Consider the following 21,597-nt stretch of genomic DNA (forward strand, 5'->3'; position numbering starts at 1 on the left):
TAGGGGATTCCAATGCAAATTGCAATTTGAGAACCACTTTTCTGGGTTCTATGCAGGTAGGTGAATGGTGAAAGGGAACAAGACAGATAAGGTATTATTCCAGGTAAGTTTACATTCTCACAGGGGAACCAACCAAGTGTATACGTAAGATAATTACAAGTTATGATTATTAAAACAACGAGAGGAGCACAGGAGCTCAGCTCTGGAAGAGGAATTAAGCATGATGGGAAAGAATTCCAGTCTTCAGGAAGTAGAAGAGCCCTGCTGTGGAAATGACCTTCGCAGTTTCTAGGCACAAAGGTCAGGGTGTCTACAGTGTGAGTGTTAACATACAGTCGGAGATGTAGGCAAGCAGCCAAAGCAGGGCAGCCTTGCAGTCTACCCCAAGATCCAGGCTTATAAGTTAGTGGGAGGCCCTTGAGGCCCTTGATAGGATATGATTCATGTTTTTAAAAGACGATGCTGGTTGCTAGGCAGATAACAGATGACAGGGTTAAGGACAGAAGCAAAGAGATAAATGAGGCTACTGCAGCACTGCAGTTGAGATGATGGGGGCAGAATCAGGGCATGGTGAGGTGGTGACATGAAAGGCAAAGTCAATGTCACTCTTCTGGGTTTTCTGGGGAGGCTGTTTTTGACATTAGAGTCTTGGCTCTTAATGGCAGATTATAATCAGCAAGCCAACAGGTGGGAAGGAGATATCCACATTCAAGATGACAAAGAGTTCTTCTCAACACCCAAAGGGGCTCCTCACCACCAGCAGCAGACTGTGTGGTCCCACAGCACTCACTCTAAGATCCCTGAATCAAGACCTGTGGTCTTGTTTACTTCATTTTCCAGCCAGGACCCAAGCAAGAACCTTCCCTGTATACATCCAGCCTGTCCCACCCACAAATTCATTGACTCCGCCTCCCAACAGTCTATCAGGGTCATTCCCTCTTCTCATTTCTCCCCATCCTCGTTTGGAAAAGCAGTGTTTCTCGTTAGTTTCCTAGAGGAACCTTCCAACTGGCACACCTGGCTCTGAATTTGCCTCTGTGCAACCCAGCCTCTGTACTTACTCTGGGCAAGTGAACTTTCTACAAGGTGAACGTCACAATGCCACCTCCCCATTGAAAATCTTTCGGCAGCTTCGTATCACACTCAAGATAAAGTCCCAACTCCGTAGTGTGTCACGATCAGGTCTTTGTTCTTCCAACTCATCTCTTACTGCCCCCTTCCCAACCATCTGAGGTTCCAACCACGCGCCCCAAGTTACTCAGAGCCCCCTGGTCCCGGCAGGCTGCCCTCCTCCCCCTGCTATTCTTCACTTGGATGCATTCCCAATTGGACTTTGGAATTCCGGTGTTGGCTCCCGGTTTCCTCTTTCAAAAACTTTCTCCCACTCTCCCTCCCTCAGATGTGTGGGACTCTCACCTCGTACATGCTGCCATCCCTGCACAAACTGCGCTGCATTAGGACGGTCTCTATCGCCCTGTAAGTGGCAGGGCCTTGGCAACTTTTCACTAGTGTCTCTAATGGCAGAGAAACACAAGTACCTGAGGGGAAAGGTTATGAAACCTCACAAGGAGAAAATCAAGCACAGTTTTCTCTAAAGTCCCACATTCATATTTTTTTTTTTCCAGGCAGAGTTAGACAGTGAGAGAGAGAGACAGAGAGAGAATTATAGACAGTGAGAGAGAGAGACAGAGAGAAAGGTCTTCCTTCCGCTGGTTCACTCCCCACATGGCCGCTACGGCCGGCACTGCACCGATCCGAAGCCAGGAGCCAGGTGCTTCCTCCCGGTCTCTTGTGCGGGTGCAAGGACCCAAGCACTTGGGCCATCCTCCACTGCCTTCCCGGGCCACAGCAGAGAGCTGGACTGGAAGAGGAGCAACCGGGACTAGTACCCGGGGTGCTGGCAAAGGATTAGCCAAGTGAGCCACAGCGCCGGCCCCAAATTCATATTAAAGATTCATGCAGATTTTGTATTCTACTATTACGATGTATGACTGTACTGTTTTCCAATATAAAAAATTATGTCCAGGCCAGCATTGTGGTGTAGCAGGCCAAAGCCAACCTGTGACACCAGCATCCCATATGGGAGCCAGTTTGAGTCCCGGCTGCCCCACTGCTCATCCAGCTCCCTGCTAATGTGCCTGAGAAAGTAACAGAGGATGGACCAAGTGCTTGGGCCTCTGGATATGGGAGACTCAGAAGAAGCCCCTGGCTTTGGCCTGGCCCAGCCAGCCCTGGCCATTTTGGCTATTTGGGGAGTGAACGAACAGACGAAAGACCTCTCTCTCTGTCTCTGTCTCTTCCTCTCTGTAACTATTTCAAACAAATAAATAAATATTTAAAAGAAAGAAAAAATGATGTCAGGCCCAAATTTTCAATGAGACTAAGAGTCTACTCTACTTCCTCTGTTTCCTCCCCAAGGTACCGCCAGTACTGTGGGTGGAGAAAAGAAGAGCTTATAAGGGAGAAAAGAGAAGACTATACAGAGTTACTCAAAGCTTTTAGAAACGCAGTTTTGGCACTGGCACCATGGCACAGCGAGCTGAGCCGCCACTTGAGACGCTGGCACCCCTCACTGGAGCACAAGTTCAAGCTCCAGCTCCACTGCTTCCGGTCTGGCTTCCTGCCAATGTGCCCTGGAGGGCAGCGAACGATGGCCCAGGTCCTTGGGTCCTTGCCACCCAGGCTGGAGACCAGGGTGGAGTCCCCAGTTCCTGGTTTTGGCCTGGCTCAGATGTGACTGTGGTGGCCACGAACCAGCAGATGGAAGATTCCTCTGTGTGTGTGTGTGTGTGTGTGTGTGTGTCTCCCTCTCTGCCATTCTGCCTTTCAAATAAATAAATAAATCTTAAAAGAAAAAGATTTAGTTTATATCCATGTAACAAGACCATACAACAATAAAAAACGCAGTTTAAGGTAAACTCAAAGAAATCAGAAGGTGATAGCCTTATTTATTTTATGAGAAAAGGTTTTATTTAAGTGAAATGTAGCACAAAGTAGAGCTTAAAGATTCCATTTAAGATAGGATTTAAAGAGGGCAGCAAAAGTCTTAATAAAGTTCATGTGGAAGTGTACTTTTAAAAACTTTGACTTGCGATCATCTGGTGAAGAGCAGCAAATGCAGGCCAGGGTGAGTGGCATCGCTTTGTTTCTCCCTTCCCTCCTCCCACATACTGAGAGAAATCACACTCTTAAAGATGACTTCGACTTTTATTGAAAGAGGACTTTATTCTTTAACATTATAAACTAACTCGCACTTTCTGAAAAGGCAGATCTTATATCCAAAGACAATCTCTAAGCATTCTGTTTAAGAATTTGAGGAAAGAATCCACAGTTCATTATCAAGAGTCACAACTTCTTTTACAGTAATTGTGGGAAGAAAACCAACATATTTCACAACCTAAAATGTTCAAACGAAGCACACCTGGAGCATTTATTAAAACCTGGGAAACAGGACATGAGCGGGACAATTATGAAGATCGCCCACAACAATTGGGGTTCTAACAAATGCATGGCTTGCACTGCTCCTAAGGAGGCTTATTTAAAGTACACCAGGACACAGCAGCTTCCCCTCCTCCCAGTCTTTTGCACAAATCACTAAGGCAAGTCTATAAAGGACCAGTAAGGCACAGGGGTACAGCAGCTGACCCTTGGAAGTCTATGAAACTTCCTGTAGTCTGATGGCCTTTAATACGGACATCAATGTGACAAACTCAGGGTTTTGTTTTTTCCGATATCAACCTGCATCGAAAGCACAAAAGGTCACTTCAAGTCACTTCAGTGTAATAAACAATTCCCATTTATTGCATTACCAGTGAAAGGAGAAACAATTCACTGTGTTACAAAGAATTAGAAGCAAGAATAAACAAAAAGCCCTTTGGTTTAGACTAATTAGATAAACAGAACTGTCTTTAACTCTCCAAGGATTACCATTTGGTTTGTGAAACTACATCAACTGATTAGGACTTTTTCAATAGCATAAATGTTTTTTCTTTCCCTTTTCACTATAATAACAGTGAATAATAGCTAGGAATACCTAAACAATGTGATAATGGTTTAATGATGACCATTTCTCTCTGGTCTTGTAGTATTTAAGATTAGGGAGAGTTATCATCAAATTAAAAAAAAAGCAGCAGCAATCTGGGCTAGATACCAGGAGCTCACAAAAGCATGAACTAGTTACCGAGAGAGTCAGTGAGGCAACGTCATTTTCCAAGATAAAGCACCTTGCTCTGAAATGCATGAAAGGAACCTCCACGGCAGTAGTCAGTTAAACCTGGTTCACTTCTTCCTTGTCATCTATGAAATTAAGATCATCTATGAAAGTGGGGGACCTGGAATAGCGGATGAAGCACAACACAAACCTAATTCTCTGGAATATCACCGAGGGCATCGTCCTTCCCACAGCCTGCGTCTGTAAATGACAATAGTTATAAGCTTTCCTTCTACAGTGTCACCTGATCATCACTAGTGTAGAGTAATTCACTGCCACGTGTAGTGGGAAAGGGAGGTACCTGTCCATACAAGATTAAAAGACCACCACAAACATGACATATATAGGCCTAGCTGTCTCTATCTCAAGTCAGGGAAATGACAGATCACGTGAGCTATGGAGCTGAAAGCTCAGGAACTGTTAGCTTTAATATTAGAAAATGAATTCTTTTTTGGCAAGAGGGAACTTCCAGTTAGCACAGTTATGTCTAAAGAGGAAAAAAGAAGGGCAGCAGAGTTTCACACAAGACGCACTGAAGTGACGAATCTGAAGTAGCTTCCGTGTACACTCACCCCGCACAAGCAACGCTCACTCAGTCCACAGTGCCAGAAAACCTCAGCTGCACAATGGAGCTGTTCTGGCTGAGGAAGCAAACTAACCCTTCCCTCCCTCCCCCACCAAGCTTCTCTCTTTTTAAGGGGAAAAAAGTTAATAGGAAGCAATTTTCTGTGCATTAAGAAAGCATTTTCTTAAAAGCAAAGAAAAAATACTATGATTAAAAATAACGTGTTCTATTAAAGCATAGTGCCCACACACAAAGGGAAAAAAAACACCACATAAGGCTTCCTTGAACGCTGTTTTTGCTATCTTGGCTGCATTATTTCACACCATCTGGAAGACAAGTGTTTGACAGATGACTTCGTGTCATTTAGGAATCTCTTCAACAACATGAAGTCAGGCAATCTCAGACACCTCTGGCTCTTCACACTGTCGCCCAGAGAAAGCTTCTGACAAGTTCAAGAGATGAAGAAGGGTGTAGAAAACTATTCTTTGCTTCCCATTATAATCCGTCTCTTTTTAGTGGAATCTCCAGTGAGGCGAACTGAGACCATAACACAGCAAAATGAGGTAACGAAAAAATGAATGTTCATCAGGACTTCTCTCTCCTGCTTGAGTATCTGCAAGCACGACTACTGTTAACCAGGCAATAGTTTATTAGACATCATCTTCTTCATTCCAAACCCAAAGTTAACGTTTATTATTTCATTATTCCATCCACTACTGCAAAAACAGCACAGAGCCATACACTCTTCTCTTCGTGCCTCTCCTCTTCCTTCACCACCAAATACACTCCATATAAACTGACACACACTGCTCCACACACAAGGCTTTTGCTGGTATTTCTGTTGGCATGATTTTGGCAAATAGTTCGCGTGTGTGTGTGTGTGTGTGTGTGTGTGTCAAATGATACATTAAACTTCAAAATGAAAACCACAGAAACCTTGACACAGTGCCAATTTAAAGACTTCGGTATTATGACAAATTTCATATATATTCCGATACATTCAAAAGAAAAAAAAAACTGTTGGTTCAGTTCAAAGCAAAATATCATGTAAAAAGGTGTGGAAGTTCTGTGGAAGATGCAAAGCTACGCAGTACAAAATATGTCCAAAGACGTCCAATTTTGGCTTCTGAAAAGTCCCATCATATTAAAGAGAGGAACAGACATGGATGAGAAATCCAACGCTGTCTCCACACAGCTGTATGTTACTATTTTTAAACCAATTTTTAAAATTTGTGGGGAATAATAGACTTTTACTTCTACATTTCAACTTCCCCTTTTAAGTGTCTGCATAAACTAACAGGGCAGGTCTTTCTGGATGTAAGATCGGAGTTTACAGAACTATAAAACATAACCAACTTACACCAAAACAAGACAAGTCAGTGTAAGTGAGTATATTCATTATCTTGGCACCCAAAGAGGAGGAAGTTCTCAGAAAAATATTAAAGGAGGTCTCAATGTTTTCTCCAAAATTCCAGAAACTGCCCATTTATACAAGCAAAAGGGAGGCGTTGAACCATTTACCAGTGTTTTATGCTTTAACAATATAAAACCAGTTAATATCTGCAGAAAGACAACATTAAAACCATAATGCAAATAGTAAGAACTAAAGGTCAAGGGTAGAACCAACTCCAATCATAAACTAACATCGCCTGTTTCTACCACCATGATTTCAAGTGTGTCCAGTAACTTATTCATACTGTGGTTTCTCGGCCAGCCTTGAGATTGGGTGCTGAGAACTGTCTCCTCATCCGTGGAGGGGTCACAAACTGGCTACAGTGGTTGGGTCTGTCAGTCTGCTTCGGGCTGGAGTTGGCCGCGCTGCCCTCCAGCTGCCCGCCAGCGTTGTAACTGCAGTAAGACTGGCGGTGCTGATGGATGTGACGCTTTGCCTGGAAAGTCTGCAGATCGGCGCTGGGGTGACTGTGGGAGTCTGGGGATTCTGCCGAGGCTGCTGCCTGGCAGCCTGTGCTTTTCGACTGGCCGTTGTTGAGAGAATTGCTTCTGCAGCGTAACTGAGGTGGCTGCTGGTTACTGATGCGCTGCTTGCTAACCTGGATGTGGCCCGGAGAGCCCCCTGGTAACTGGAGATCCTTAGAAACCGCTCTACCCCCTTTTTCTTGGCTCTCTTCTTTGTTTCCTTTCCTTCCGTCTTCCTCTTTCGGAATTCTAAGTTCTATAACCTCATCTTCTGTTATGATGATGTGTGTCCCAGGACTCCAAGAGTTTCTGTGTTTAGGGTTGCTCTTAAAGGGGAAGCGGGGTTTCCGGTTCTCAGGAGGGATGAACCTGTGAGGTACATTCTGCCGACGAAGCTGCTTCGTGATCTCCTGCTGTTGCAGGTTCTTAAACCGAATCTGCTCCTGCCTCATCCAACGCAGACGTCCACGTCTAAACGCTGGATCCCCATTCATCAGCTGGGAAACACGTTCTTCTTTCCCGAGCTCCCCGCTGTCTCGACTTGCGCCATTCTCGGAGGCGCTGCCACCACCAGCACCCGATGGCTCCTTGGCTTTGTGGTTTCCTTGGCTTTTCTGTTCTTGAGATCCAATCAGTGGCAAGACTTTCTCCATTTTCAGCATTTTGTTCCTTAAGACTTTTATCTCTTCGTCTTTCATGTTATTTTGTTTCTTGACTTCCTGCAAAATATCTTCCAGCTTGTCTATGTGCACCTTGAGGTCATCTACATCAGTCCCACCTTTACCGCTGGCCATCATGTCTTCAATCTTCTCATCCCCAACACCGACGGTGTCCCACACATCCCTGGCCACGGCCCTCCAGGAGTCCCGCTCATTGGGGTCTTTCTTCCCATACATGGCACACAGCTCTTTCATCTTCACAATGGCCAGTGCTTCAATCTCCTGCCGACTGTGCCTAAAGTCATTGAGCGCTACCTCATAACAAATCTCTTTCACGGCCTGAATCTTAAGATCTGAGATTGTGACCCACTTGGAATCTTTACTCAGGCGCCTTCTCTGGGGGATCTGATACATTTTAATTGGCTCCCGTTTCTTCCCACTGCTGGGGAGGCCACACTTTTTAACAATGGTCTGCAGCTTGCTGGGAGGTAGCTTTTCTCTCAGAGAAGTAATCAGTTTCCAGCTCTCTTCACAGGACCTCTTGTCAGAATCATCCCCGCTATCAGAATCCGCGTCCTTTGGAAAAACAAAATCAAAAAATGGCCCCAAAATAACCAAAATTAAAATGCAAAAAAGGAAAATCAAATTGAAGAAAAAGCAAGCAAAAAAGTTTAACCAAATTTAAAAACAAAACAAAAAACTAAAAGCAAAGCAAAAAAACAAAGGCAAAAACCCTAAATGATGTGGAAGTCTACTAAGACATATGTATGTAACTACAACTGATTACTGTTTATATAAAGATTTGTTCATTTGGTATCTCTAATTCCAATTTCCACTTTCTAGCTTAAGTGATGAAATCTGCAACCAAATTTCTTGAGGACTGACACAGGGAATGATTTCTCACTCCTGGGTCACAGAAAATTAACAAGATGGTATGGCACAGTATCTCCACTATCTCAAGGAAAAGCAAGTAAAACCCACGACCCACACATGCTAAGGACCCATGCAGCCACTTCCCCACATTTGCCTTGGTTATTGCTGTTGCTTCCTCCAGAATTCCTTTCCCCCATGAGTGAGCACAGATGCCATACAAGAGGTGACGAGCAGGCAGGTTAACAAAGGTTAGTGAGGCTGTAGGACGCCAAGTTTGGTTTAGCTTTACTAAAAAGAGCAGCCCTAGAAAAAGTTAGATAAGAAAGTAGAAAAAGAAGCAGTCAAACAGGGATGACGTTAAAAGTGCTAAGAATCCCTATTAAAGACCATGTGAGGTTCTTATCACCCAAATTTGTTTCTTATAAGACAAGTGGGTTTTCAAACTAGTCTTTCCATGAGCAGACACTGAATTTGTTAGTTTCTTCTGTCATGTTAAGGCACTCCATTTCACTTGCACAATGAAAAGTTTGTTACCCCAGAGAAAATGAAAGCACAAAAAAGGGATCGTTATATGAGTCTGGTTTACTTTTTATTTTTTCAAACACTTAAACCAATAAATACCTCACCTCCAAATTTTTGAGAAATAAATTACCAGAACAAAATTAATCTAGGCAAATACACTTCCATTAAGTATAATTTAAAATGTCCCAAGTAATACCATATTTTAATAAATATACCTTAGAGAGGTTTTCTATTTAGAAAATCTATGGCATTTCTGGCAAGTAAAGAATAGCACTTCTAAGTGATATCTCTTCCAACAAACACATAAAACACAAACATTATATAAGTATTTTGCTTGTGTAAAATGGATCCACCTAAATGTATCTGTGCCCAGTTGTCTGTCTTTGCACCATTACTTCAGCCTCAACTGCAGCCTGACTTCACTAAAGTGTTGTTTCAAAGGGTACCTGGGTAATAACCAATTGCTCTTAACTAACACAGGCAAAGCTACATGAAAACAAAGTGGGTTTAAATTCCATATAATAGGACTAGGCAGAGTTTCCATTCAGGAAATAAAAGTTGCTGGGAAAAGAAAATAACTGATTGGATGAGCAGTTCAAGATAGCCTAATAAAAGACAACACTGCTATTTGTAGTTTTGGTTGCAATTACCAAAAATATCTCCTGTAAAGGGTTTTTTTTTCCCCTATCTTTTTTAAAGGAATTGAAACTGATAACTAGTATTTTGCTTTCTATGTTGACTGTATACATAGCTATTTTCTAGGGAACCATAAAACAAAAAAACTTTAACAATACTGATACTACTATGGCCTCTGAATTTCAACATGTTGCTACATGGGTAAAGCTGCTGCCTACAATTCCGGGACCTCGCACAGGTGCAGGTTCACGTCCCAGCTCTTCCACTTCCAATCTAGCTCCCTGCTATGGCTGGGAAAAGCAGTGGAAGATGGCCCAAATATCTGGGCCCTTGCTAACCACGTGGGAGACCAGGATGCAGCTACTGGCTCCAGGCTTCTGCCTGGCCATTAGAGCCATCTGAAGAGTGAGCCAGCGGATGGAAGATATCTAGAAGATGTCTCTCTGTCTCTCTCTCTCTCTTTGTAACTCAGACTTTCAAATAAATAAATCTTTTAAAAAGAAATGTTATTTTTTTTTTTTTGACAGGCAGAGTGGACAGTGAGAGAGAGAGACAGAGAGAAAGGTCTTCCTTTACCGTTGGTTCACCCCCCAATGGCCGCTGTGGCCGGCATGATGATCCAAAGCCAGGAGCCAGGTGCTTCTCCTGGTCTCCCATGGGGTGCAGGGCCCAAGCACTTGAGCCATCCTCCACTGCACTCCAGGGCCACAGCAGAGAGCTGGCCTCGAAGAAGGGCAACGGGGACAGAATCAGGCGCCCCGACCGCGACTAGAACCCGGGTGCCGGCGCCGCAGGCAGAGGATTAGCCTATTGAGCCGCGGCGCCGGCCAAGATGTTATTATCGATATATATTATTTTTAATGGCCTTAAAATAAATGAGTACTAAGCCCATTTATAACCTCTGCTGATTTAAAAACTTGGCAACAAGGGCTGGCACTGTGGCGATGCGGGTAAAGCCACCGCCTGCAGTGTTGGCATCTCATATGGGCTCTGGCTTGAGACCTGGCTGCTCCACTCCCGATCCAGCTCCCTGCTATGGCCTAGGAAAGTAGCAGATGGACCTTGGGCCCCTGCACCCATGTGGGAAGACCTGGAAGAAGCTTCTAGATACTGGCTTCGGATCAGTGCAGCTCTGGCCATTGCAGCCATTTGGGGAGTGAACCAACAGATGGAAGACTTCTCTGTCTCTCTAACTCTCCTTCTCTCTCTGTGTAACTCTTTCAAATAAATCTTTAAAAAGAAAAAGCTGAATGTACATACTATACTATTTTTCTTTTCAGTTCTTTTAGTTTTAAAAACTGGAATGGCTAATTTTAAGTGATACAAGATGACATTAATAAACACTAGAGAAAAAGTATGTCTGACTCCTGAAAAAGTTTTTTTGGCAAACATGTTTAAGCTGAGTCTTTGGAAGAGTAACAGAAAACCTGTCTGATTCTTGCCACATAACTGACAACTATCATTTCTTCTCCCCTTAAAATTGCTTATGGATCAAACTAATATTGCTTAATTTAGGAAATGGTATTCTAGTCATTGTCTGAGTATCATGCTTGAAAGACTAAAGTTACAGATTTAAACATAAAAAAGAGAATAAAAATAAAGCCAAAGGAATTCGAATAAACTCAAGTAGCCATATCTTTCTTTCTTTCTAAAATACTGCTATAGTCACTCTGCAGAAAATGTCCTCTTTACAGTTCAAGTGCTACCACCCTATCGCATACTGACGAAACTATAACTCTGTATACAAAGTTTATGTGCCAAGATGTACACATCACCTCATACCAAAGTATTTTTAGAAATATTTATATTCATTTATCACAAGGTCAGAAAGCCTACTTAGTTCTGGCCAATTCACATGGCACTAAATGATATTTCTGTTTTCATTGAACACCAGATGCAAAATGGGCTTCCTGAAAGGACTCTGCAAGAGCTATGCAAGGGACAGAAGATTCCAGACCCAGCGCAGAAGGTGAGCACAAGACGGGTCAGGCACCCAACAGGGCACTAGCGAGGAGAACGGTGCTCAGCAACGTAAAAACGTGACGCATTTGAGGAACTATCGCAACAGAGGATGTGTTCCCCTGAACGCCATTGTGATTACGTCAACCATGCATAAAGATTATGTACAGAAAGTATCAAATATCCTTAAATGACTTTGTATCTTCTCAGTGCTTACTCGCTTTGCATTACAAGTATCTCTGTTGGTTGACAGATATAGGGTCATAAAAATACACTTTCCATTCTATACTGTTACTGGTAGATATCCTCTAAGCCAAAGTGTTAGAAATCAGTTCCTCTTAAGATCAAGAAAGTTAAAAAGAACAGAAACCCGGACTCTGGGGAGGAAAGCAACTTCCTGGCTTTAAAGAGCTAGTTTGGGGGCAGGTGCTTTGACATAACAAGCAGGTTAAGCCTCCTGCCTGCAACGGTGGCATCCCATATAGGCACCAGGTTGAGTCCTGGCTGTCCCACTCCCCCCCCCCGTTTTTTTTTTTTTTTTAATATTTATTTATTTGAAAGGCAGTTACAGAGGGAGGGAGAGGGAGGAAGAGATAGTCTTCCACCCGCTAGTTCACTCCCCAGATGGCCACAATGACTGCAGCTTCACAGATGCCAAGTCAGGAACTTCCTCAGGGTCTGCTAGGAGGGTGCAGGGGCCCAAGGACTTGGGCCATCTTCTACTGGGAGTGGCGGCTTTACCTGCAGTGCCACCGGCTATCTCACTTCTGATCCAGCTCCCTGCAAAGGCACCTCAGAAAGCAGCAGAGGGTGGCCCAAGCACTTGGGCTCCTGCACCCACAGGAAACCTGGAAGAAGCTTCAGCCTCCTGCCTTTGGCATAGCACAGTCCCAGCCATTGTGGCCACTTGAGGGAGTGAACCAGCAGATGGAAGATTCTGATTCATTCTCATGCATGCGCGCTCTCCTTCTCTCTCTTCCTCTCTCCCTCCCTCCCTCCCTCTCTCCTCTCTCCCCTCTCTGTAACCCTTTCAAATAAAAAAAAAAATCTTTAAAAATAAAGAACTAGCTTGTTTTCAGACACACAGAGCAGTGACAATCAGAACCTGATTACTGCAGACTGTGTGAGTCCCCTAGACACCATATCTGACTTGGAGACATTTACTTGTCCTTTATTTAATGGTCAGCATCTTTTTCTAGGCATTACTATTCTTCCATTTCTAGTTATTCAACGTGTGGTCTCAAGACCAGCAGTACTGGCATCACCTGGGAACTTTCTAGAAACACAGAATCTCAGGTCCCACCACAGACCTCCAGAGGCATGGGCAGTTAAAAAGCAGTGCTCTGATGGGCAGAACATCAAACCCACTCAGAAGACCTGAGTTTAAATCTCTGATCTGTGATCTGTCACATGTTTACCAGTGGGCAAAGACAGCATTTTTTCAGTGTTGGTTTCTTCTATGGTGAACTGGAGGGAATATTACACATTTTACTCACATACACACCTACCCAAGAGGACTGTTCAGAAGATCAAATAAAGTGATGGATGTTAAAGCTCTTTGTAAATTATAAAGTACCATACAAATACCAGGCACTATTGTTAATAATAAATAGAGCTTAATTACACCTGTCCTCGTTTGATCTTTCACAGACCAAGAGAGGCATGTTATTAGGTTATACGGCATTACTAAGATAAAAAGGCTCCTTCATGTGTCACAAACCTTTAATGTGCCTAATCACATGGCAGCTAAATCTTTGTTTTCATTAAAAGTTAAATGCTGAGTGGGTGTTCCGAGGAGTCCCTCTGTGAAACATGACCATTATCCTGCCCCAAACACTTGATTTACTCTTACAGTCCATACCTTCTGAGGCTTTACTGTAATTTCCAAGATAACAAACTAACTGGTTTAATTCACTGACAAGCCTGAGAACTGTGGGTCCTGAAAGAGGCGGCTTTGGCCCAAGCGCTTGGCTTTTCTGGCCCATTTAGCAAAAGCCCCTTCTCCAAAGCACAGAGCACAGCTGTGAGGCTGTGGTGTACACGCTGGATTTTCCGATAAAGGAAGAAGCCAGTGCCCTAGCTTTCTCTGATGTCCCCTCATCTCAGAAGACCATAAATCTCTACTGCATGCACAGCGTCCCAGAGGTTGCACATTTTTCTTTTGAATTACAGGAAGGCAGAGCTACTTCTTATGACCAGGCTTTACCAACCAAAATCGGTTGGCTGTAAAAATCCAACTGATGGATCAATCTATTCATGAGATTCAGTTTTAGCAAACCTGGGAAATCAACTAGCACCCCCATCCTTTCTCCGTCCAGAGAAAGCCGCTTTCCCTCTTCTGTCTGAGCACACAACCCCCACTCCCATGGTTACCACACATGCCAAGGAGAACCTCATTGAGAATTCAGACTCCATGCAGGGGGACAGAAAAGGATTAACATGCAACTGTGCAGCAACACTTTTAGACACAGTTTAACTTTAACAAAAAAAAAAAAATCTGCCCAGCACAGGAACAATCCCCAAGTCAGCCCAAGAGCAGAGAATTAGTACTATCAGGTGATCAGAAACAAAACCAAGGCAAACTTCCACCAAATTCAATATTCAGCGTAATTATCATTGAAAGAATCACCACTGATGCAAATTCAAAAACCACCATCAGGAGGCAAAGGCTACCAAAAGAACTTTTGCTATTTCCTCAAAAAGCACCTGGCTATGATAGAAATAGAAGGTTTGACTTTAAGACATAAAAGGCACAAAATAGTGCCTCTATGGACAGCTGTTCAGATTGAGGCTACCTGGAGACTTAAATTCATTCTCCATTAAGAAATAAAAGGATAGTGTGTGGTATCAATCACAGCCAATCAGCTGGGTGAAGCTACTGGAGTATCTACCCTTTTCCTAACCCTAGGTAGCAGACTCAGGAAGGATTCCTACCAGTCTTTGCTGTTCCAAGAGGAGATCTGCTTCTTCCTTCTCCTTTTTGTATAGGATCTCCATTTCCTGTAGCCTAGAAGGGAAAAAAAGGAAATGATAAACTTTGAAACCACTGTATTGTTTCATGATGCTACTATGTATTTGATAATTTTTAAGGTTTATTTATTTTATTTGAAAGGAAGAGTTAAGGAGAAACAGAAGAGAAAGAGACAGAGATCTCCCGTCCACTTCCCTAATGGCCATAACTGCCAGGGCTGGGCCAGTTCAAAGCCAAAACCCAGACACCTCCTCCAGGTCTCCCGTATGGGTGGCAGGAGCTCAAGTACGTGGGCCATCTTCCATTGCTTTTCTAGGTGCATTAGCAGGGAGCTGCACCAGAAACTGAGCAGCCAAGACTTGAACTGGTGCCCATATGGGATGCTGGCAGTTCAGGCAGTGGCTTAACCAGCTGTGTCACAATGCCAGCCCCAATACTACAGGTTTAAAAGAAGAGATGCGGAGCCAACGTTGTGGCGCAGCAGGTTAAGCTGCCACTTGCAGCACCAGCATCCCATATGAGTCCTGGTTGAGTCCCAGCTGCCCCACTTCTGATCCAGCTCCCTGCTAATGTGCCTGGGAAAGCAGAAGAGAATGGCCCAAGTCCTTGGCCCCTGCCACCCACATGGGAGACCTGGAAGGAGCACCTGGCTCTTGGCTTCAGCCTGGCCCAGCCCTGGTTGTTGAGGCCATCTGGGGAGTGAAGTAGCAGATGGAAGATCTCTCTTTCTCTCCTTCTATCTCTGTAACTCTTTCAAACAAATAAACAAACACATCTTAAAGGAAAAGCAAAGAGGAGACAGGAGAGGGCCTTTGGCCTAGTGGTTAAGGTGCTTGTGACCGCTGTCCATCCTCATGCCTGGGTCTGATACTCAGCTCCAGGTCCTGACTTCAGCTTCCAAAAACGAAGACCCTAAGAGGCAGCAGCATTAGCTCAAATATTTGGGTCCTTGCCACCCACACGGGAGACCTGGATTGAGTTCCTGGCTGCTAGTTTCAGCCTGGCCCAGTCTTGGCAATGGAGGGGACTAAACCAGTGGATAGGGGGACGCTCTTGCTCTTTCTCATTCACACATGCTCATTCTCTCTGTGTCTCAAATAAAAAATTAATAAACAGAAGAGATAGCTGTGAGCCACACAATACTTGTGCGTTACCTTTTCTCCATCTCCTGTTTCATATCAATTCCTTGTTTTTCCAGAAGTTCTCTCTGGGCAAATGTCCAGTCCACAGGCTCAGAGGGGGTCTCAGCAGAAGGAGTCTTCTCCCGTTCAGCCCGTGCTTGCTCCGGGTGGTTGAAACGAAAAACATGATTTTTACCCATGATGATACGGTTTCCTAGCACAAAACAGAAATAGGGTTAAAAAAAAAACAAACTTTTTAAATGCATAATATCTACTTTAATAACACCCCTTCCCTCATATAGAAGACAGCTTTTGGAATTTTACAAGAATAAATTCTAATGCTGATTACCATTTCAGCCTTTAAACAGAATCAAAAATTAGAGCAGCTCACACAGGCCGGGTATGCACTGCTGAAGACTTCAAACTTCGCCCCATCTCACCTGAGCGCAGCTGGACAGGCTGGGCCACCCTCTTGCCATTTACGTAGGTTTCTGAGCGCTCACAGGGCTCCAAAGTCACGATAACTAAGAGGAACACAGACTGACATTATCCTCACAAGCCATAGCAGCTCACTCAGAATTCACAGTAATTATACAGACTTTTGCAACCCATCCAGTGACTGAAGAATCCATAAAGGAATTCATTTTAGCATATCAAAATCAGTTCCAGTATAAGAAGTTATCTGGGACTGTGGCTAACAGAGAGTTTGATAAACCTCAGAAGAAAATATATAGGAAATATTAATTCCAGTAATATTTAACAGTTCAATGAAACTGAAAATCATCAGAAATCTTTATTAATAGATACAGATAATAACTGAAACTGAAGATTAAAGTTAATATTTTGATTAAGATAGGCGTGAACTACAAAGCACTAAAACGCCATTCAATTATTGCTGTTTTGTTAATAACCTGGGCAAAAATAAGATTGATTTCTTCTTCGCTTTCAGATTAAAGTAAATTCTACTAGATTAAGACTTGAAGTCCTTTATAAACCTCCCACTAAACAGGATATTTGTTCCTTCCTTACTTTTCTATTAAAATAATTAACATTCAAGACACGCCTAATTGCCTGTGTCTCGGCAGTTCTCGGCAGTAACAAAGGGCTCCTTTTGTCCAGGCTATTCTCATGGAAAGCAGCTTTGTTAGTGGCTGCATTTGTAAGCAGCCCAGGTTTTCCCCATTTTTCAATATCAGAATGTACAAGAAAGTGCCACTGGCAGGACCGGGCACACGAAAGCTTCAGGATCTCTCCTAACACAGAACGGAAAAGCTGGAGAGGCTCAAACCCGCACCTTCGCCACTGTTGTTCCTCTCGCTCCGGAAGATACAGTGCTCTTCTTTAATGTGGGCCCCACTCAGCACTATGTCCTGGCGCCGCTCGGCATCTGCCTGGCCAACTCTGCACACAAGAGAAAGTGTTTCCCAGGGAAATTCAGACACAAAAAGCACTACTAACAATGAGCCTCTTTCTCCAAAAGAATATCCTTCGTCTGTACAAAAAAGGTGTCTTTTTTATCAGAAGCTTTCAGCTGCAAATTCTATTCTTAAACATGATCAACCCCCCACCCCCATCACAATAAGAGACCAAGGAGCAGTGATGCATCAGTGTAACTCACACAGCAGCATAAAAACACAGGAGCACACGAAACTCCTAATGAATTCATGCTGAGCTGTTAAAGGGAAAACCTCTATAGAGTCTTCTAGAGAAAAAGTACATGTGAACTGTTTCTAGTGACCAAAACAATTTGGAAAGGGAGGACAGTCTGCAATTATTTCAGACAGAAGAAACAGCAAATCACTACAAAAAATTTATCAACAAAAAAAATTTCCTTTTAGTTATTCCAACGATCTGAGAAAAGAAACATTAAGCGACCAATACGAGAAACAAATATACCTGGTAATTCCATCTTTGATGTAATAAAGCAGGCATTCGGACATTAATGGGTCTTCATTGAGGTTAACAAGATGCGGGGTCTGAAAGAGGGTTACAGATGATCAGTTCCAAGTAAGGCACCCTGAGTAGGACTGTGGCAGTAACAGGGGCCTGCAGAAGCCAAGCTTCTCGCCTTCCCCATCGTGCCTGAAGACAGATTCTTCATTCCTAGTTACAATTCCATAATTAAGAGAAAGCAGGCCTCCCCAGCATGTTCCATCACACTCTAAGTAAAAACATGAATTCTGGGATAAAGAACGAGGCCCAGTTCTTGATAAGGGCAAAGTACAGCAAGCAAAAGGGAAAATGGGGACAGGCTGACTCTCAGGGTGAGTTGATTATAATCTTTGTAAATGTTTTGGCAAAATTCTCAAAAAAGATTTAATTTTTCATTTACTTTTATTAAAATGTCTCCACACTCCCTGCCACTGCCGCTATAATTTTCATCAGTTCTTCCACAGTCCCAGTTACTGCCTTTAGTGCATTAGTCTTTAAGGAAAAAATTATAAATACTGACATTCAATACGATAAACATCTTTTAAAGAACCTCTTCATCTAACTCTAATATTTCGAAAATCTTTTAAAAACCAACCTTCTTTGGTGAAAATACCCCACTGGAATCCAAAAATAAGTCACATGGTCTCGGGCCCAAAATCTACTCAAGGCCGCGCCAGCAGATGTGGAGAAATGAAAGCAGAGTCAGAGGAAGGGGGTTAGAAGGAGGACTACACAAGAGGGTTCAACAGCAATTGGAACCTGCGCCTCTTCTCACCAGCATCTACCGTTGTAGGCATAAGAAAGTCAAAGGCTCGCTGGGCTCCTCATGTCACTAAGACAGAGATCTCAGAACACAGGTTCTCACACTGTCTGGCTATGATCCCCTCCTTTCCTGAAGAAGTCGACAAAGCTAAAGCGAGATGGGTAAAATTAAAGCAAGAAAAAACCTTTGGAAGCAGAGATCCCAATTTGGAATTCTGTGCTGTTTCTAACACAACACTTGTTCAAGTTATTTAGGATTTGTGTTACAACAATGTTACAAACATTGTTACAACAATGTTTCCCACAGTTTTTTTTTTTAACATCAAAAGATTTTCTGAAATGCCTTCAGATACAAGCAAAGGCACAATCTAGATTTCACCAACCTACAACCACTGAGACAAGCACTGCGGCACAGTGGGTTAAGCAGCCACTTGGGATGCCGGCATTCCATACAGGCACACCTGGTTCAAGGCCTGCCTACTCCATACTTTGGATCCAGCTTCCTGCTAATGTTCCTAGGAGTCAGCAGATGATGTCTCAAGTACTTGGGTCTCTGCCACCCCCGTGGGAGTCCCTGGCTCCTGGCTTCAGCCTGGCCCAGCCCTAGCTGTTGCAGTCACTTTGGGGAGTGAAACAGTGTCCGTCTCTCCCTCTCTGTCATTCTTTCAAATAAATAAGTAAACTTTTTTTTTTTTTTGACAGGCAGAGTGGACAGTGAGAGAGAGAGACAGAGAGAAAGGTCTTCCTTTGCCGTTGGTTCACCCTCCAATGGCCGCCGCGGCCGGTGCACCGTGCTGATTGGATGGCAGGAGCCAGGTACTTATCCTGGTCTCCCACGGGGTGCAGGGCCCAAGTACTTGGGCCATCCTCCACTGCACTCCCTGGCCACAGCAGAGAGCTGGTCTGGAAGAGGGGCAACCGGGACAGAATCCAGCGCCCTGACCAGAACTAGAACCCGGTGTGCCGGCGCCGCATGGTGGAGGATTAGCCTAGTGAGCCACGGTGCTGGCCTCAAATAAATAAGTAAACCTTTAAAACAAATAAACTGCAAATGTTAAAGTTTATATAGCCATGGGTAATATATCTGATTAAATACAAATCCTACCAAAGGAAATATATTAAAACTATGAAAGCCAATGACCTTTTAGAATATAAACATATAAAGTACTTAGTTCTGATTCTAAAATACGTATCTAAAATGTCATTAAATCAATCTTTTCTATTGAAAACACATTGAAATTTATAAAAAAGTTATGTGACCATGATAGAGAAAAACCTAACCAAATTAAATAGCAAAAACCACACAAGTGGCCTGCATTGTCACATAGCAAGTAAAGCTGCCTAAGACATTCATATCCCATGTGGGTGCTAATTCAGGTCTCAGCTGCTCCACTTCTGATCCAGCTCCCTGCTAATGGCCTAGGAAAAGTGTTTGGGCTCCTGACACCTATGTGGGAGACCCGGAAGAAGCTCCTGGCTCCTGGCTTCAGGTTGGCTCAGCTCCAGCTGTTGCAGCCATTTGGGGAGTGAACGGTGGATGAAGGATCTAACTCCGCCTTTCATATAAGTAAATAAATCTTTAAAAAAAAAAACCCACATGAATATTTCATATTGTATCACATAAAACAAAAGTATCAATTCATACTCCCAAGTCTGCTATCCTAAATTGGAGAATCACTACCAGCACCTAACGCATGAAACATTTAAGTCTCCAATGGACCATCTGAAGCGATTTAAAAGGAAGGCCCATTACTAGAGGTATGAGAAACAGGCTCTGCACACTGATACATGGTCTACTGTTATTACATAAGTAAGCACAAAAATAATCATCTGATAACAGTTTTCTAGTATCTAACAATGACTAAATAGCAACTAAGTTTTTTTTTTTAAAAAAACATACTATTCTAATTACCTAAAAGGTACTTAGGTACTCTACAACTATGATTATGTAAGTAAGACAATAACTACTGGAGTCGTTAAAGAAAAACAAAAAGCAGGAAGCTACAGAGGAGGCTGGAAGGGTGAGGAACGGAACTGCTTTACTCAGGAGTGTTCAGCTAGTAAACACACTGCAGAAGCAAGCGGAAGCGATAGTTTTCTACACAAACCTGAACAGCTGAAATTGGTTCCATAGAATTAGAAAGCAGAGTTGATGACTTCTGTGGAAAACTCTACACAGAAAGAGTAGCCAAGGGGCCAGCATGGTGGCGTAGCTGGTAAAGTTGTCGCCTGCCATGCTGGCACCCCATGTGGGCATCGGTTTGAGTCCCGGCTGCTCCACTTCCAATCCAGCTCTCTGCTATGGCCTGGAAAAGTAGTAGAAGATGGCCCAAGTCTTGGGGCCCCTGCACCCTTGTGGGAAGACCCAGAGGGAGCTCCTGGCTTCATACTGGAGCAACACAGGCCATTGTGGCCAACTGGGGAATGAACCAGAAGATGGAAGACCAACCTCTCTCTCTGCCTCTCCTCTGTCTGTGTAACTCTGCCTTTCAAGTAAATATATAACTCTTAAGGAAAAAAAAACAATCTCACAACAAAATTTAAAAAAAAAAAGAAAAAGAAAAAAGAGAGTAGCCAAAATTGAAGCCAGGAATATGGTAAGGCCAGTTCAGGAAGATGGCCAAACATATTGAATCACAACCAAAAGTCAGATTTATTGCTTTTAAGTTTTTCCTATTGTAAACCTAATGGGTGTTTTAGAAATAAGCTGGCCTTGGACTCTGAATCCACTGTCATAAGAAATCAAACTATCTGAAATGTTGTCAAGTATCAAGGTAAAAAAGGGGGGGAGAGGCCAGCCCTGAAAGACGTGAAATGCCAGGTGACTAAGACAAACAAAAAATGTTTTGTTGAGTTTCATAACATTGTTTCCTACCTTTTTAGGTGAAAAAACGCCCAGTGTTCCTCCATCTTCCCGAATGGCAACACCCATCTCAGCCAACAAGGCCTCTCTGGAACAAAGTACAGTAATCAGGAAAGTAACACCCAAACGTCAACTCCTGCAGTCTAACATGAACTGGAAAGCAAAGCATGAAATCAAGAACAGCTGTCCACATTTAAAGTTGGGAATGCCAATTTAAAATAATGTGCTTATCTCATTAATGAGAAATGATTTTTAATGAGAAAGACTACAGTCAAATTAAATTATGCTTATGTTACAGATACATTCATTCAGATATAAGCTTTGTTTCATTAGAGTGTAGAAATACATAATAATTCCTAAATAACATGTCAATTAATATAAAAAGGAGAGCAAGCCATGTTCCTTAAGGCTATATATCAAACTGTAGGAACCATTTCTTCAGAATCTAAGAAAAAGAATCAGTTACTTGGTTATATGCAGTATGATCTATAAATGTGATTTTCTCAAATGTTATATTCTATGCCCACCATTATTTTGGTTCAGTAATTATAGCTTTAAAGTCTATATAAGAAATAAGAAAATTTCTGGTTTTTTTTTTTTGTTACAT

General features: G+C 43.0%; 1 protein-coding gene across 22 annotated transcripts in view; it reads right to left on the reverse strand.

Moving 5' to 3' along the window:
* The window catches only part of KIF1B (kinesin family member 1B), a 174,757-nt gene that overhangs the window by 66,442 nt on the left and 86,718 nt on the right, over positions 1-21,597 (reverse strand). For 15 of the 22 annotated variants that reach the window (XM_089301499.1, XM_089301493.1, XM_089301492.1 and 12 more), the window contains 6 exons: positions 21,003-21,078; positions 17,330-17,409; positions 16,728-16,834; positions 15,874-15,957; positions 15,467-15,647; positions 14,276-14,348 (listed from right to left, as the gene is read on the reverse strand). In XM_089301499.1, the coding sequence (XP_089157625.1) occupies positions 14,276-14,348; positions 15,467-15,647; positions 15,874-15,957; positions 16,728-16,834; positions 17,330-17,409; positions 21,003-21,078 (601 nt within the window). Of the gene's footprint in view, positions 1-2,947; positions 7,928-14,275; positions 14,349-15,466; positions 15,648-15,873; positions 15,958-16,727; positions 16,835-17,329; positions 17,410-21,002; positions 21,079-21,597 lie in introns of those variants that run through there. The other 7 variants (XM_070079313.2, XM_089301503.1, XM_089301501.1 and 4 more) reach the window with 1 other exon arrangement.

This window comes from Oryctolagus cuniculus, chromosome 7, assembly GCF_051225735.1.
Source record: "Oryctolagus cuniculus isolate XC-2025 breed Fujian yellow rabbit chromosome 7, ASM5122573v1, whole genome shotgun sequence".
Taxonomy (NCBI): Eukaryota; Metazoa; Chordata; class Mammalia; order Lagomorpha; family Leporidae; genus Oryctolagus; species Oryctolagus cuniculus.